The 17,858-nt window shown below is 39.1% G+C and overlaps 1 protein-coding gene across 1 annotated transcript in view; it reads left to right on the forward strand.

The window, feature by feature from the left end:
• The window catches only part of E2f7 (E2F transcription factor 7), a 40,356-nt gene extending 30,883 nt beyond the window's left edge, over positions 1–9,473 (forward strand). Inside the window, exons 8-13 of the mRNA XM_015482969.2 lie at positions 893–1,075; positions 1,552–1,624; positions 3,565–4,048; positions 5,114–5,369; positions 6,904–7,319; positions 8,968–9,473. Of these exons, the coding sequence (XP_015338455.1) occupies positions 893–1,075; positions 1,552–1,624; positions 3,565–4,048; positions 5,114–5,369; positions 6,904–7,319; positions 8,968–9,138 (1,583 nt within the window). The 3' untranslated portion in view covers positions 9,139–9,473. The remainder of the gene's footprint in view (positions 1–892; positions 1,076–1,551; positions 1,625–3,564; positions 4,049–5,113; positions 5,370–6,903; positions 7,320–8,967) is intronic.
• Positions 9,474–17,858: the final 8,385 nt, after the last annotated feature.

The following is a 17,858-nucleotide window of genomic DNA, read 5'->3' on the forward strand; positions in this document are numbered from 1 at the left end:
GATTTGGTCTAATTTTCTTCTTTATGGTTCTGTGATTTGATTTTCTAAAAGGAATTTTATTGGGCTTTTGTTATATTAAAAACAAAATGATAAGGTTTCTTTTGTTTCAATTTTAAAGTTGCTTTAACATGAAAGTAGGCATTTTATAAAATGTAAGTCTTGCTGTACTTTTCAGTGTATTAAATCAGTTTTATAATTAAAATAGGCATATTTTAAGCTTAGAAAAAACAAGCAAGGAAAAAATGACTACCTGGACAAATAGGAATAACTGCCAGAGTCTACATGGGAAGTTCTATCCTGACCCTTTAAGCACAAAATGGCTTCTATTATCCTCACTGTTCTGCAGCATTTCAACCACAAAATCTGTTGACCATATTCCTTTGGTCACTTAGTAACTGAGCCTCCTGCTGCATAAGAAAGAAATAATAAAGTACAATAGAAAACAAAGATTCTCCTACTCATTGCCCTAGAGCTTTGGCATAAGAGCTGATCTCAATTAATCTTGAAAGTGAATCTGAAAATATGCATGTTGGGTTGAACATGGTCAGGTTTTCCTTTGATACTCTCTGCCCCAACAGAGCATTAAAATGTCAGGCCTGTTCTAATTTGGGTTAAAGAACATCTTGCTCTACTTTTGTTGCAGTTCAGATAATTTTAGAATATATATGGATTCATTCTTACTTTATAGTCATCCACTAACTTTAAAAAAAATTGAGTACATTGAAAGAAATTGGGGTTTGAGACAAGGCTTATAAAATTCCTTTAATTGTCTTAGTTTTTGATTTATAGGGTAACTTCATTTCAATTATAGGTTCAAAGCCATTTCTTCATAGGACTAAACTTATCCTGAATTATAGCTGTATAATAACACTACCAATTCTCATTTATTTAGATGAAGAACTAGTGGATGTTTCTGCATCTGTCTTACCAGAATTAAAAAGAGAAACATATGGCAAGATTCAAGTATGTGCAAAACAGAGGCTGGCTCGTTATGGTTCCTTTAACACAGTTCAGACTTCTGAGAGGATACAGAGGAAAGTGAGCTCAGAACCCAGCAGCCCATGCAGAGAACAAGGTATCTGCCCTACATGACCCATGGAATCCATCGGTTGCCATGTAATTGTAGCCCTCCCCACATGCTAGCATTCTAAAATGATCTGACTCTAGATCTTGCCTGTTTTTTCAGAAGTCTGCTTTTCATTTGCCTGAGGTACAATAATTATTGACAGCAAAGGAGATGCTGACTTCACAGTATATGGACATTTCCCCATGCCTGAAATAGATCTGGTCACTTGATCAATTGGTTTGCCATAGTAGACCTATTCAATATATCTCAGAAATTCAAAGCACTGATTTGGTTTGATTTCCTTACTAATTATTAATGAGATTTGAATTCACCATTAACAGCTAGCTTCTGGAAACTTCCTTCTGAATCAAAACCAGAACATATTTGAGATAGTCTTATAATTCTTGAACTATGAGTAATAAATTCTGTTTTATGTAATTAATATGCATAAATCCCTTATTGTAAATCTTCATTTTCCTTTTCAGGATCAGGTGGCTATTCCTTAGAAATTGGAAGTCTAGCAGCTGTCTACAGACAGAAAATAGAAGACAATTCACAGTAAGTACTCTTTAAAAACTCAGAGTGCATTCTTTCTATTTTGTACTATTAATTTTTGACAAAATTGAAATGCTACTCATCAAAAGATAAAATTTAAGTCATCATTTTTATTAGAATTGCTGTGCCCTGGGGCTGGGATTGTAGTGGGCTCAGCAGTAGAGTGCTCGCCTAGCACATACAAGGCCCTGGGTTTGATCCTTGACACCACATAAAAGTCAACAAATAAAAAAAAGGTATTGTGACCAACTACAACTAAAAAATAGTTTAAAAAAAGAATTGCTGTACCCAACACTTCAAAACATAGCATCTGGGACATGAAAGTGTGAAAAATTCATCCCCTAAGCTATGATAGGATGTAGGGAACAAAATTAAAAGATAATATACTGGGGGGAAAAAACATAAAACAAAAAAACAAGTCACTATACTAACATGACACTGGGAAATGATGCATCTTCATCCCGTAAATCACTTTGTGACCACCATAGCTAACTTTGTCTACTAATTCCCAGGTCTTATCTGAGCCAAGGTCAGGAAGCAGAGGGACAAAATCTGATTAGTTTCACTGTCATGATTTGTCCAAATAGAATAGTAAAAGGAAACACCATTCATAAGAAGAACTTGAGTATAGGTCAGGTTGGCAAGAAGCATTGAACTCCAGGTGGAAGAGTTTGGATTCACTAGATAGTAAAGAACTATTGCAGGTTTAGTAAAGAAGAACCTTCTGGCTGCTTTGAGTAGGTGGGATTGGAAGAAGATCAGATCACAGAACAAGCTTTGTGTTGGTTCTGGTTTGCTGTGGTGCAGATCTAAGCCAGGTCAGCTAGAGATTGAAAGGAAGGGAAATCAGTGTAAGACAGAGTCAGCAAGACTTGCTCAAAAGACAGAGATGACAGAAAGAACATCTGGGGGCAGGTGGTGGTGATGTTGGTGGAGATGGGATTAAAGCAACTGGCTGGGGTTGGTTGGTGGTTGATACCCTCCATGTGGGATAGTTGAGTTTCTCAACTGAGTAATATGAATTCCTCACTTAGGGAGGCCATGGCTAAAGAGATGTTCTCATCTCTGCAGCCCTGAGTGCTCCATTTTGTTCCCAGCAATAAAATGGATGATAAGAAGGTGGACAAAGTGGGTCTTAACAATTCCATCAGAAGGGCTGGAGAAAAATCCCTATCTTTTGTTTACCATTTCTTGAACAATTTCCCTCATCCCTTTCTAAAAATGTACTAACAATGCAAATATGCTTTTGAATATTTGGAGTTTTTTATGATAGAGACAGAAGCATCACTTATAATCTCATATATTAATGGATCCTAACTTTGGACATATACTGTCTTGAATTCTGTAGTAATACTGAGAAGAGTGAAATGAGAATGACAAAGTAATCATTTAGTAAATAATCTTATTTCCTTACTCACTGCCCACTTCATTTGTTTTACACTGAATTTGAGACAAATTCTTTCTTTAAATCAAACTCTGCCCAAGATCTCTTTGAGTGACTGAGAACACAAGCTTTGCCATCAAACATGGTATAATGCACATCTTCACCACTTTAGAGCTAAGTTGCCTTAGGCAGGTTGATTAAACCTCTGAGTTTCAGTTTTCCTCACTATTAAAACGGGTGGGGGGTTGGGAGAGAATAAGAATAGCTACTATTGTAATAATTGTATAAAATGTTCAATACTGTGCCAATCATAAAAGTATCATCTGAGAGTCCCTAACAGCTCTTCCCACATCAGCACCCCCTCTCCAACCCTAACCATCCATGCATAGTGTGCCTGCTCTTCTGCCTTGGGAAAAGCTAACGTAAGCTCAGGGAGTATATTTGAACACCACCCTGAGCAGTACCTCACTCCTGATTTGTAGGGCTCTCTTAAGTGAAGAGTCAAGAGCTGGTAGAATGTGGTAGTTGATGGTACTCATTATGTTTCTTTTTATTACAGGGCAAAAGCCTTTGCCAGTAAGAGAGTGGTGCCTCCAGCAAGCAGCTTGGACCCTGTCCTTCCTGTTGACTCAGACTATTGTGTTAATCCTTTAGCCCACCAAGTATTTTCTGTTGCTCAAACAGACTTGCAGGCTTTCTCCATGCAGAATGGTCTCAATGGAAAAGTTGGTGTCCCGCTTACTTCCCCAACCTCTGACATGGAGAGCTTGAAGCCTGCTCTAATTGCCGGGCAGCCCCTGGTGTATGTGCCCTCCGCCTCACTGTTCATGCTGTATGGGAGCTTGCAGGAGGGACTGTCCCCTGATTCTGCATCAGAAATAGACAGCAGAAGCTCAGAAGTTCCTGCTGCATCAGAGCCTTCATTCACACCCTCAGCTCAGAAGCGCCTCTGTGTAGAGAGGAAGCTGCAAGAGGATGAGCCCGCTGCTAAAAGACAGAGTCAGGAATTTGAAGATAGCCCCTTATCCCTTGTCATGCCCAAGGTAAAGGAATATGGGTAGATGTGTCTGGTGATTTCCCATTATCCCTGAGCTTCTTAATATAGACACACAGATACTAATAGCCAATAGAATCTGGAATATAAGGATATTTCATGTGTCACTTATATCAATAATTAAACTCTGAACTGGCTCCCCCAAAAATCTTGCCACAAAATAGTACTGTAAGAAAGAAGAAAACAACCTATCCATTAACTTACCCATAGTGCAATCACTGCTAACCTGTTTGCATATTTCTTCCCAGTCTTTTTATATGCGATTAACAAAAAAAAAGAAATCAAGCTGGAATCCCTGCAATAATCAGCTCAGTCCAGGATGCAGCTGAGTTCAGAGTCAGGAACATGGGTGCTAGCTGATTGGCTGTGCCCTTACTTGGTTGGTTCTCTTTACTGCCCAGTGAGTCTATTTGCATAGCTACAAAATGAATAAAAAACAAAAATATGAGCTTTCCACATTCCCCACTTAGTAGCCATGCAGAGGTTAATGAGATGTGCCCAGTAAAATATGAAGCAGAAGGACTGTCCTTAGAGCAGTTTTCAGGAGTCAGCTGGGCACACTGCATGGAGGTCATTCCATTAATTATGAACCTTTCTTTTCTACTCTTGCCAGGATGAATTTTCCTAATTTTGTTTATAGCTTGGGGTTGCGGATCCGAAGTGAAAGACTGACAAACACGTGTTAGACCACTGATGTGGCTTTGAGCCAGGCCACAGTTCTTAGAAAGCCACATGAGACTGCAGCATCAACATCCTTTTTGTGTTAACAGCTCAGAAAATTATTTCATAATCTAAACACCAGGGCCAGATTTCCATTACTAAAATCTTTATCATTTCTAACTGAGGAGTCATAAGTCTATAGATAGACATGGCATTACATCCATCTTCACGCTATTCCTATAAATAGGATGAAAAGAACATACACAAGTCATTGAGGCACACAGCTGTGTTGTACTTTTTTTGTTTTTGTATTAGGTATTTTGACAAACCTATTATAAGACTGAGTACTGGAATTTTGACTTGCTTTTCTGCTTCCTGGTTTGGTTATGCTTAGAAATCCTCAGGTTCCACAGACCTTGCGTCTCCCAAGTCAACGGGAAACAGGGGATCTATGCCCCTGGAAGATGCTCATGTGAATAGTCAACTCCTTGTTGCAGAAGAGGTTTCAGGAAAGGCTGCAGCAAACTGCTTCACTTCTGCTGAGTGTGGAAATCCTTCAAAAAATATAGATACTGAAAAGCCTTCAAAAGAAAATGAAAGCACCAAAGAGCCCTCTTTGCTGCAGTGTCTTTATGTGCAGTCTCCAGCTGGTAAGAGATGTCATCATGTCTTAAAGAGTCCCTGTGGAATTTGGATCATAAATTGAATTTTTAAATTTTTGTCTGTGTCATCTGACCAAAGAAAGAAGTTCATTGACTTGGCTGCTACCTATTGCCATTTTACTTTCAGCCTCCTTGTTTTCTTCATGTATAAAATGAAGGATGAGGCTGCTCTGCTTCACCAACAGCAGGACAACAGGAAAACAGTTAGGGCGAATGATTTTTTTAAAAATTCGTTAGAATTTTTTTGTTTAAAAATCAAAACAAATTTAAAAGATTTTATTTTCAGAATTTGGGCATTGGTTAAGAGTAATAGTGTGAATCTATTGGCCATTGTGTGCAGCTAGGTTCTGTCTCTTGAGATTCCAGAAGTCCTGTATACTTGGTGATCTGGAGGGCTTGACATTTAAAACCACTTATAATCTGAGAGAACTTAAGTATTCAGCCATCATTATCTGTAAAACACCAGTAATAATAGCACCTGTTTCATAAGAGTACTGTGAAAATTGAATTAGATTTAATAATAAGTCTAAAGGATCTAAAATAATAGTGTCTGGTACTTAGAAAGACTTAGTCAAATGCTGTTACTGTTTTGAATTAAAGCTGAATTACAATAGGAACTTAATTTTTAAGATATGTTCTTTATACGATAAAGCTAGTCTCTACATGCACAGAAGTATATGCAGAGACTTGACTCTCGGTTTCTTGGTGGCTTAAACCTGACCTTCCAGAACAGATTAGGTAGGCCTTAGTCCATTACCCACTTGTCGTTTCTTGAGCTCTGAGTGCTTACTTTAAGCACAGTCATCAGTGTTGGTGACACTTTGATTAGCAGAAACAGACTCAGCCAATGCTGAATGAAAATTATATCCCAGCATAGGAATTTTGTACTTTTTCTCAGCCATAGACCATTGTATAGCCTGGAGAGATCTGTGGATTCTCTTCAAAATGTTTACAAATGCAGAGAATTGAATACATAGAATTACAAAGAACCAATTATATTAAAATAAAGAAGAAAAATAATATTTGAAATTATTTGTAGCAATAAAAAGAACTGGTAGCAAGTCTAAAATTGCCATTTTTTTTCAAAGTTGTGATGAGTTAAAATCATCCCAATAACTATAAAGAAATATGAACATCTTTGTAAATACTGTTGTAATTTGTTGCCTGTGATCATCGAGGGAAAGATAAATTTTTAGTTAGAAATTCATAAAAATAAAGATATGCTTTTTCCCATCCAAGTTTCACTTTCCTCCTTGAGTTCAGTGGTACTCACGTTAAGAACCTTCCACAGGCATGACCTGCATTTTCATGCAAGTAATTTGGGGGTACAGTCTTGGCCACCAGTGTGAAGGAGCCATGTGGGCTAGAAGAGCAAAGAGAAGGCATTTGACCTGATCAGGTGGGGAAGCTTCCACCATTCGCTGATTTATCGGGGACTCCCATTTGAAAGGGCCATGAAGAATGTCAGCAGGAGTGGAACCTTTATGTCATGTTGATCTTCACTTTGTTATTCTTGTTTCAGGAATCAATGGTTTCAATGTGCTCTTATCTGGCAGTCAAACTCCCCATGCTATGGGACCATCCTCAGGTCAGCTGCCATCCTTCAGCGTTCCTTGTATGGTCTTACCATCTCCGACTCTGGGCCCTTTTTCTGTTCTCTATTCTCCCGCGATGCCCAGCCCGATTTCTTCTGCTCCTGGCACTCTCCCAAATACGGTACCTGTGAGTTTCAGCTTGCCTGGCCTTGGATCTACAGCACATCTTCTTCTCAGCCCTGCAGCCATGGTCAATCCAAAGTCCTCTACGCTTCCTTCTGCAGACCCTCAGCTTCAGAGTCAGCCCTCTCTGAACCTGAGTCCAGTGATGTCAAGGTCACACCACCTCATCCAACCTGACTCTCCTGTGTACATGGGTCATCCAGTCTCAGCAGTACAACAGGTGAGGCCTGATGGTTCTGTCACTGTGGTGGGGTGTCTACATTTAGTTAGCTTTCACTTTAGCCACATGGCTACAGGACAGAGGTGTTACTGGCTTCCACTGTGAACCCACAGTTATCTGCTTATTATATATGAGATATAAGGTAGGAGATCCTATATTTTCAAGACAAAAGTAATTTTTTCAGTTGTCATTCTGTATCCTAGAATTAGAAGGAACCTATTTAGGCATAGTTAGGGGAGATTTTTGAGGCATGCCACATACTTAGATGATTTCAGTGATCTCCAGGCTTTTATTTCATTAGGTCATTTAAGAAGACCATCTTAAATTTTAATGTTCAGGTATAGAAACAATCCAGAGAAACAGACTTGATACTAACTCTTGTCATTTCTTGAGCTCCAAGTGCTTACTCTAAGCGTAGTCATCAGTGTTGGTGACACTTTGATGAGCAGAAACAGACCCAGCCAATGCTGAATGAATGATTCTTAACATCAATCATTTCTTCAAGAATGTGATATCTAGATATCTACCTATATAAATACTCTAAAAATGTACATATGTAATCCATACAAGTTCATCAAAACTGTATTTGTCCCTCAAATGCCATTTGTAGTTGTCATTAAACATCTCTTTGGAGTGATTACTTACTCTCCTAGAAAAAATAATGTTTTGTTTTGGTTTTGGGGGAGTGTACCAGGGATTGAACTCGGGGGCACTTGACCACTGAGCCACATCCTCAGCCCTATTTTGTATTTTGTATTTTATTTAGAGAAAGAGTCTCACTGAGTTGTTCAGTGCCTCGCCTTTGCTGAGGTTGGCTTTGAACTTGCCATCCTCCTACCTTAGCCTCCCAAGCCACTAGAATTACAGGCGTGCGCCACTACACCTGGCATAAAAGTAATGTTTGACCAAAATTATTTTAGACAAGTTATTTAAAGGCTCAGAAGCTTGCTAGGTATTGAAATAATCATGTTGGTTTTTAAATAAGATGATTATAGCATGACTTAAACTTTTTTCCCCCAATGCTGGGGATTGAACCTTGGACCTCACGTATGCTGAGTAAGCATCTACCACTGAGCTGTGTTCCCAGCCCAACAGGTCTTTTTGATCACCAGTTACAAGCTGGGCACTGATCAAGTCAGTGAAGACATAGCAATAAACAAGCTTTTCTTCTTTGCCTTTTAGGGTACATTAAGGGAACAAATATTTAACATTTCACATGAATGATAATAAGTGTTAGCAAGTACATGAATACCACACATGTACACTTATTATCTACTTCAGTGTTCTTTACAAAGGTCATCTCAGTTAATTCTTACAGATCTCTGAAGTTGGTGGTTTTATCATCCTCACTGCACTGAACTGAGAGACAGATGCCCAAAGTCACCCACCTAGGGATGGGAGACTAGACCCTGGCTCTAGACCCTGACCACACTTGGAACCTTTTGGTAGGCCGCCTTTCTGCACTCAAAGTAAACATCAGCCTAATGTCCAGTTGTGGCCAGGATTGTGAAAAACACAAGTTGGAATCATGTGATTGGAAAGCACAGGAGGGGATACCTGCACAGGGCCATGACACAGGTCAGGAAAAGGCTCCCAGCCTAGAGACTGTTAGATTGATTTCACTTTTGGTTTTGCTCTTTTTATTCAGTCACCTGCTCCAGTGACCCCCAAGAGTACCCGACGCACACATCGTGAAACATTTTTCAAGACACCTGGCAGCCTTGGAGACCCTGTCCTCAGGAGAAGAGAAAGAAATCAGTCACGAAACACCAGCTCAGCCCAGAGGAGACTAGAAATCCCGAGTGGTGGGCCCGACTAACCTGACACCTTGGCAGTGGGTGGGATCCGACCCCCTGAATCTCTGTCACAGGAGATGTCCTAAGTGGAACACGAACCATCCCACCCTCAGCTCGTGTCCTTGGTCCTCTCACCCACTGGTTCTGCTAACTTCCCAGCATCATGGGGCATCTATTAATTATTAACTATGCGTTCAGTACCAGCTGGAGTTCAGGCTCTGCGTGGTGTCACAGTGAAAGCACTGATAGATAGACTGGCGTGGTTGTGATTCAAATCCTCTGATTGCTGCAGTCAGATCTATTAGGCTACTGGAGCCTTGTGGCTTTCTGAAGGAGGGCTGTCCAGCACTTAACCAGGGTGAGCATTCTTTACATGAGTAAATCTGTGGTGAGAGAACTTTGCAGTTTATAAAAACCTACTGCTTCCTTAAGCTTCATCAGGAAGCTGCCTTCAGTTATGAATCCTATGGTATTATTTATTTTGTTCCTGAAATGGGATTTAGTGCAAAAAGTTTACAACTACAGCTTAACACATTTATTTCAGGGTATGACGACTTGAATGTTTATACTTTTTTCTATAATTTGCCCTGCACTTACTCTACGACCTAGTAATAATGTGGATAAATGTACATACGTGATAAATGTCAAGACCAAAATAACTGTGAATGACACACCTGGCTATAAATGAACTGTGCTAACCCTATCTGTGGGCATGAGAACTAAGGGGAACTAGAAGCCCAATGGCTTCTCAGATAACTGCAAACAATGAGATTTTATTGTTCATTTCAGAAACTCTCCTGTGCTCAGCTTCCTTCAGTACATGCCCTGCATTTTTATTTAAACGTTAACTGTAGAGTATCAGGTATGGATTCCTTCTAACAATTGCTATTTGTAAAATGAATCAAGATGGTAGAAAGTAATTATGTGGAAAATTGGGACCCAGGTGAAACCTTTTGGTCAAATTCTGAATAATAATGGTGTAGAAACTGATATAGGGCAATAGGTGATTCTTCTGTTTGTTTGGAAGGGTAAAAGAGAAAATGGACACATTATGTTCCATTTCCAAGAATATTCAAACCATAGTCATAATGTACTTGCAGGGGTTTATTGTTCCAGCACAAACACAATACTGTAAACTGCTACGCAAGATCCCTTTGTAAACCATATTACTATAGGGGTTCATTAAGAAACCAAACTAGTTCTTTATGTTCTAGATGTATTGATATTTACCTTACTCTGGTCTCTTCAGAGTAAAAGACTTCCTTCCTTTTTTCTCTGCTTTTCCTTCTTTTCTCTGAGTTTCTGTCTTAGATTTAGAATCTTTATATAGGGCTAATTTTTATTTTTAGACCCAATAAAATATTGTATAAAAGAATAAAAATATTAATTTAAGAGACTCTGGGAGTCTGAGTAAAGTAGCTTTATATTAACTACAGAATACTATTAGCCTTATTACCCCCCCAAGATTTTTAAAAACTTGAGGTAGGTAGCCAGATTAAATAAATTTGCTACTTATATCAAATTCTATGAACACTAAACTTAAAGTTTACAAGAGGATTTTTTCCCTTTTTTGAAGTCTTCTCTAGATTTAGATTTAAAATGTGGTTCTAATCATCAATTGCATGGTAATGTTTGCCCTGAACTAGTACTGATGGGTTCCTTATCAAGACAAATAAAAATTATGCATTTTTCAGGTAGGCTACAGGATATGCAGCATGTGAGTCTTTGTGGGATACTGCATTTAAATCTATCATGCTCAAAAACTTTGACAGAATATTTTCACTAAAATTCTATGTTTAGATTAAAAACATTGACCTGTTTTTTTCCTCACCAAGCTCTCTACTTAACTTTTTTGTCATATTATTCATTAACCTCAGAGAATTCATGGTTCTTGAGAGGTGCTAAGAAACCATGCATAAATGAGAATGTTACGATTTTGGGACCACATTTAGCAGCACAAAACCAAGAAAAATTACTTCTGTATTCAGTACCCACTTAATGTGCTTTATGATATGTACACTCAAATAATCAATGGTGTTTTCTGTTAGGAAAATGAATCTTTCTTACAGAGCGACTGATGGTAGAGAAGCTGCTGAGCTAGACTTGGTTGGATATTCTGGGTAGTGAAGAAGCAATGGCAATCTTGAGTCTATCATTGTATAATTCAGTAAAAGAAAAAAATAATCATTGGTGATCCTGCTAAGCAAATGCAGCCTTGAGTTGGTACTGAGGGTGTGTGCCCTACACTGTCCAGGGTTTGTGAAACCCTTTCATTCTGGTACAAGAGTTGGGGGTATAACTTATACTTGAATCTACCTACCAAGTTTACATTACTCAATTACTTTTTGTAAGGTGCTATTTCTGTATTTAAATAACTTTTTTAATGTAAAGCTGCTTTCTGCTTGTCTTATTGCACTGTTAGATTTGTGTAGTTATTAATTTTATTGCTGCTTATACTGCTTTTGTTTTCATATTATTTAGCTCTGCTCTTTCTCCTAATGGTTATATTATCTATAGCTATCTACTTGTAACTGTACTACATGTAAACCAATTTTTTTTCTTTTTAGAAAAATATCAAGCTTTATAATATAGCAATAAAAATCAATGCATTTAGTAAGCAGTGTTGGTTGTATTTCCTGATTGGCTTTCTTTGCATACCCTTTCGGTAAAACCATTCGCAGCTACAACATATCCAACCAGGCCCTCATAAAATCTGTATTTGCCATGTCTGCCACAACATGTGCACTCAATAAAAAATTGGGGGGAAGACTATTGACTAGATGGAAGAGTCACTATTAAATATTTTTCTTTAAAATGCTTTTTCATTGCATGGTTCCAAGTTACATAATAACTATGCAATAAATTATTGTCTTGTAGCTTGTCTTTTTTTAAATTGGGGAATTTGTTTTGTTTTTTTAGTTCTGAAGAATGGGCTCCATGATGCTTATAAAAACTTATAAAATGAATTCAATAATTTATAATAATAATTTATAAAATGAATTTAATCATGCCAACCTTGCTTTTAAAGTTTCAGCAGCATCCCATTCCATACTCTTAACTCTGGGCTGGCTTTCCAGTCCCTTCACAGTCAGGATCCAACGTGCCTTGCTAGCTATGCCAGATACTGTCCACTGAACCCCTAAGTTCTCTTTACCACAGAATTGGAAGCCTGGAAACTACATTCCCCAGATTCCCTTGTTACCAGCTTCTAGGTGAGATTTTGTCAGGAAGATATGCTCGTGTGAAATTGGTAGTAAAGGACACTGAGGCTCTTCCTCCTACAGTAGAAGCAGTTCATCCAGCTCAGTTTTTTCAGCAGCCATACTTTATGCTACTATCCCAGACTGTGTACCAGCTATATCAGCAGTAGTTCCATACTGTCCCCAACTATTGGGAGGAAACAGCACCCCTCCCAACCACTAGGCAATAGCAATGGTGACATCATTCAGCAATCCCTTGACTTCCACTTACTTTCCTTAAGACACAGTGTAAGCACCAATTCCCTGTATTAAAATCTTCCTGTGCATGGTGCAGTGTGTATACCTGTGATTCCAGCTACTCAAGACACTGAGGCAGGAGGATCACAACTTTTAAGGCAACCTCAGCAACTTAGGGAGACCCTGTCTCAAAAAATAAAAAGGCTGGGAAGGTAGCTCAGTGTTAGAGCATCCCTGGGTTCAATTCCCACTACCACAAAAACAACAAAACAAACATTCCTGCTGTAAATATCTAGTGTTTTCTGTCACTCCAGTCTCCATGCACATGTTCATATCTTTTGTGCATCCACACCTTTACACGAGCCATTTCTCTCCCTAAAATGCCCTCCTCGCCATTTCTCTAGCATAGGCTGTCTCCCATGCATGTTTCAAAACCTTCTCATGTCCCTCCACAGGACACTGTGAGATCCTCCACGTCAGGAATTAAGTTTTTCTCACCTATAGCCCAGCATTGTGCCCCATGACAGTCAACCAAGCTGAAGGCACACAGCAGTGCATCTAAGATACTGGAGTAGCTGTGGTTTCACACACAATGGCAGCATGAGAAAACTAAAATAAACAGCTATGTCTCACTGGAATCTAACATTTCCTGCACAGCCCTATCTCACTAGTCATGTTAATCATTTATTCACTCAATAAACATTTACTGTTCCTAACAGGTAGTCTTGGGGAGGTATTATACACATTTCTCTCTTTAATAATGGTAGAGAATTGTGGAAATTCAGTGCACAAAGAAACCTTAAAACTATTTATCCTCAGTCCATTTTACAGAGGAGGAAAGAAAAACAGAGAGGTAAATTACCTGATTACAGGTAATTCAACCACAAAGCAGAGACCAGAATACAAACCCCAAATACTGTAGTCCAGCATGCCCATTCCTATGCTGTGCTACTTCCCAGGAGAAGGCAAATGGTTTCAACAAAATGTTGAAAGATCGGTCCATACAAACCTACCCCACAGGTCATCCACACAATTTTCAGGTTGTATGGATTTATAGACCTCAAGTCTGGGTGTGTAGTTCTCCCTTTAGACAGGAGGAATGTAAGAGTAAAAACATGACCCTGCAAGTCTGAAGCATGCAGAGCAGTCTTCACATCTGCATTGAATTTAGGGAGATGCATGTGAGACCTCCAGGTATAAGAAATGGGGGAGGAAGGAAGGCACTTTAGACCAAGGGAATGACTGGTGTAAAGCAAGGAAACAATTGCAACTGTTCTGTGACCTTCAATCATTTTTTATCAAACTTGCTTATGCTCTTATCAAGAGTATAAGAACTCTCATACTCTTGGCTATTAATATGTAGGGAAATAAAAAATGAGTAACACTCATTTACTTAGTATATTGTTTAAAATATTGGAAACACTGAGCATTAAAATGTTCCCTTTCTTTGTAAAACACTTATCAAGAATAGTTTGAAGAGCACTTACTTTCTCATCATATAACTTACAATAAGTACTGAACATCATTTCTGTCTTGGTGAACTGTCACACTCCCTTCCAAGTTTGGATCAGCTTCTGACATTCTATTCTTGAATTTTAGTTCTTCAAAATGTCCCCAGAGCCTATCTGGTATGAAGTCTCTAGATAGAGAGACTTATCTAGAAGTTTACTTCCTCTGGAGCATCTTCATCCTTCTTACTTTTCTCACTTGGGTTTAGTTCCTCCACCTGAATACATAGAGTCACCATCAGATGATGGCAATCAGCATCCCCACTATCATTCCCACTATTTATGTTTCCTTCCAATTTCATTTCCAGCATTATCACTTTCTGCTTCTTTGCTTCACACTTTCATCTTTGTTGGCCAATTCTCCCTTTGGATTATTCATTTCATTAAAATGAACATGTGTTTTCATCACTGGGAAACAAAGAGGCAACATGAGTCCATGTTCTGTCTGCATGAACAGACAGACTCTGGGCAAAGAAGTGAAGTGATTGGACATTGATCATGATGAACATCTGTTATTTATGTAGTGATTTGTGGACTGAAGCAGCAAAATTTGTACTTTATGCAATTTGAGTTAATATAGCATGGCACAGAAACTGAAATCTGAACCTTGTTATTGAAGAACTGGTGCTGTTTAACTAAACCATGCTAACTGACATGGGCATATCAGAACCAGGTGGAGCAAGGATGGCCTTCAAGTCATCATTCTACCTTGTGGCAGAAATTAATCTCAGTCTGTTCAGGGTATCAGGGAGTTAAGTTTCTGCTCTCCACACATACACTCCCTGACACTCTAGAAGTGACTGGAGTACTTTTAGTGGCCAATATTTTAAAACATAATTCAAACAAACTTAAACAATGAGAGGCCTTCTTGTATTACATCACTAAAGCACAGAGGTAGACTTCTAGCTCATTTTTGCTCTGATTCCTTTGATTCTCCTTACTCCTTATGTCAGAGTTTTATCCATAAGCTGGAACAATTACATTTTCATACAAGCCAAGTTCAAAAGAAGAGGAAAAACAAATCTTTGGAAATTCAGAGAAGAAAGAACTTTCTCCCAGTTCCCTAGAAAACTCCAAGTTCTTATGGCCTAAATTGGTTTGCATATTTGCTATGGCTCAAATATGGGTGGTGTCTCCCAAAGGCCCACATGTTAAGCTTGGACCCCAGGACAGCAGTGCCGCAGTCTGGCTGGGCACAAATAACCGAGCTGCCACGAAGCACTTGTAGGTTCAAAACAGCAACTCTTTTTTGCCGAACTCCACCAGCACTCCACGCACACTCCCCGGGAACTCTCCCGAATGCCACCCATGCGGCCCTTTCAGGCACACCACACCAACCAGAACTCCCTCCACCGGAACTTCACCAACTAACTCAAACTCCCCAGGAATTCCCTTGAGAACTCCAAATTAGTGGGCGCCTGAGGTGGACAGCAGGGGGTCTATATACAATTGAATCAATCCAGAATCATCTTAATGGCTCACCTCTCAACCATTACTTCTGGCAAAATGCCAGGGGCCATTCCGACTCAGCTGTGGCTCTCAACATCTCCCCCCTTCTGTTTAATTAAACAACAAGCAATGTGGCTTAGGGACCATGCCTGTCTTAGGTTGTCTAATACTACATATGGTTCTTACCCATCACTGGATGAGCTGACCTCAAGGCGTCAGCCTCCTGTCTTAGGTTGGTACAATTGCAATTGGATCTTACCCATCAGTGACCACCGGTCCAGCATACAGCCATACTTGTGGATAGGCCTTTGCACCAGTGGGGGGGTGAGGTTCTTTGCCTCACCTCTGTTGGCCCCCTAATTTGGGCTTTGCACCAGTGCGGGGGGTGAGGTTCTTTGCCTCACCTCTGTTGGCCCCCAAATTTGGCCTTGGTGCCAGTGGGGGGGTGAGGTTCTTTGCCTAACCTCTGTTGGCCCCCAAATTTTAGACCATACAAGCAGAAGGGAGGAGGATGCAAAATGCCACGACACCAAGCCAAATGACAGATCCTTTTGGAAAAATTATACCACCAATGACATCATCAGCAAAGATGCCCCAGCACTACCACAATTCGCTGCACCAACAGATAGGTCACAATGTATACAAGTGATACATAGTCCAGGCAAGTTCTGCAAGCAGTTCAAAGCAGAGGAATCCATCAATATGTCCATTTCCTCCCAAAGTAAATTGACTCCTTGACTGAGCATCACTTGTTGAGTTATTATTCATTGATGCATCAGTTTATACAGTTTGTTGTAATAGCTATCATAGAAGCTGTAGTTTGGTTTTATCTTTGTCTTCACTGGCACTGGGATGAAGATAGGAATTCTGGTAATGATGGCTAAAAAAAATTATGTAACATTCCAGCAGGCACTAAGAAAACAATTTTCTGAACAATTTACATTATCCTGAACAGAATTATTAAATATAATGAAAAGGAAATGTGAAAGTAAACAAACAGATCTGTTAACCTCCTTTTTTGTTCACATATTAAAACAATCCTCAACAGCTGTTTACCCAATTTAAATTAAACCATTTAAATCACATGAATAAAAAAAATATTCGGATCCATTTTTTCATGAGCGCTCCTCATATGGACATATGCACATACAGACATACAACACAAAACAGAAGTGTGCACACATAACATACAACACATAAGACAATAGTAAAGGCCTTGTAGCTTTACACAGGTGAAATCTCCATTGCAATGTTTAAAAACTCCACAGTCAAAATATAGAACTGATCAGAAAAACATTAACCTAGGTCTGTATGAGCTCAAAAAATAAAATAGAACTTCATGATGTGGGAAAAGGCAATAATAAAATATATATTGAAAAAAGACATCCTGGTTACCACCTGGGTTTGACTCTTCTTTGGATATCCCATCCTTTTTCCTGTAACTTGCATATAGGTCTGAAGGTATTCCCACAAGCAAGCCCCAAGGTTTTTTACATTTGAAATAGGCTCTAATGGTGTTCATTATTCATTAGCCTCCAGGTGTGGGAGAACCACTGTTGCAGACGTAAGGATATCAGCTGTTATGGATTTGAGCCAAGTCATCTTCTTTTTGTTCTGTACAAATCATTTTAGTTAGTCTCTCTGGAATCCAAATCAGCTGCTGTTCTCCCTGTGGAAACACACAAACAGACCCCCGACTCCAGACAATCACTGGGTCAGGACCTTTCCATTGTCCTGTTTTGTTTTTTTTTTTTATTTTTATTTATTTTTATTGTTTAATTTTCGGCGGACACAACATCTTTGTTGGTATGTGGTGCTGAGGATCGAACCCGGGATGCACGCATGCCAGGCGAGCGCGCTACCGCTTGAGCCACACCCCCAGTCCCATTGTCCTGTTAAAATATCCTTCCAAAGTACCTTAAGCTTATGTACATTTTTTGGACACATGTGCCTTTCTGCAGCACTTTTAAAATCCAAATTTTAAAAGTTTAGAGTAAAAAGGGTTATTTTAAGTTTATCTTTGGGGGATATATACCCCTTCCCAATTCCCTCCTTTTGCTTTAATAAGTACATTTTAATAGTTTGATGAGCTCTTTCAACTATGCCTTGTCCCTGTGGATTGTATGGGATTCCTGTTATATTAGTAATGCCAAATGATGAGCAAAATTGTTTAAAAGAGGTAGAAGTATAGCCAGGACCATTATCTATTTTAACTGTTTTGGAACGCCCACAGTGGCAAAATTGTGTAAGCAATGAGCTATAATATCTTTAGTTTTTTCTCCAGCGTGAAGGGAGCCCATCAAAAATCCAGAAGAAGTATCAACTGTAACATGCAAATATTTTAATTTT

Source organism: Marmota marmota, unplaced genomic scaffold (assembly GCF_001458135.2).
Source record: "Marmota marmota marmota unplaced genomic scaffold, marMar, whole genome shotgun sequence".
Taxonomy (NCBI): Eukaryota; Metazoa; Chordata; class Mammalia; order Rodentia; family Sciuridae; genus Marmota; species Marmota marmota.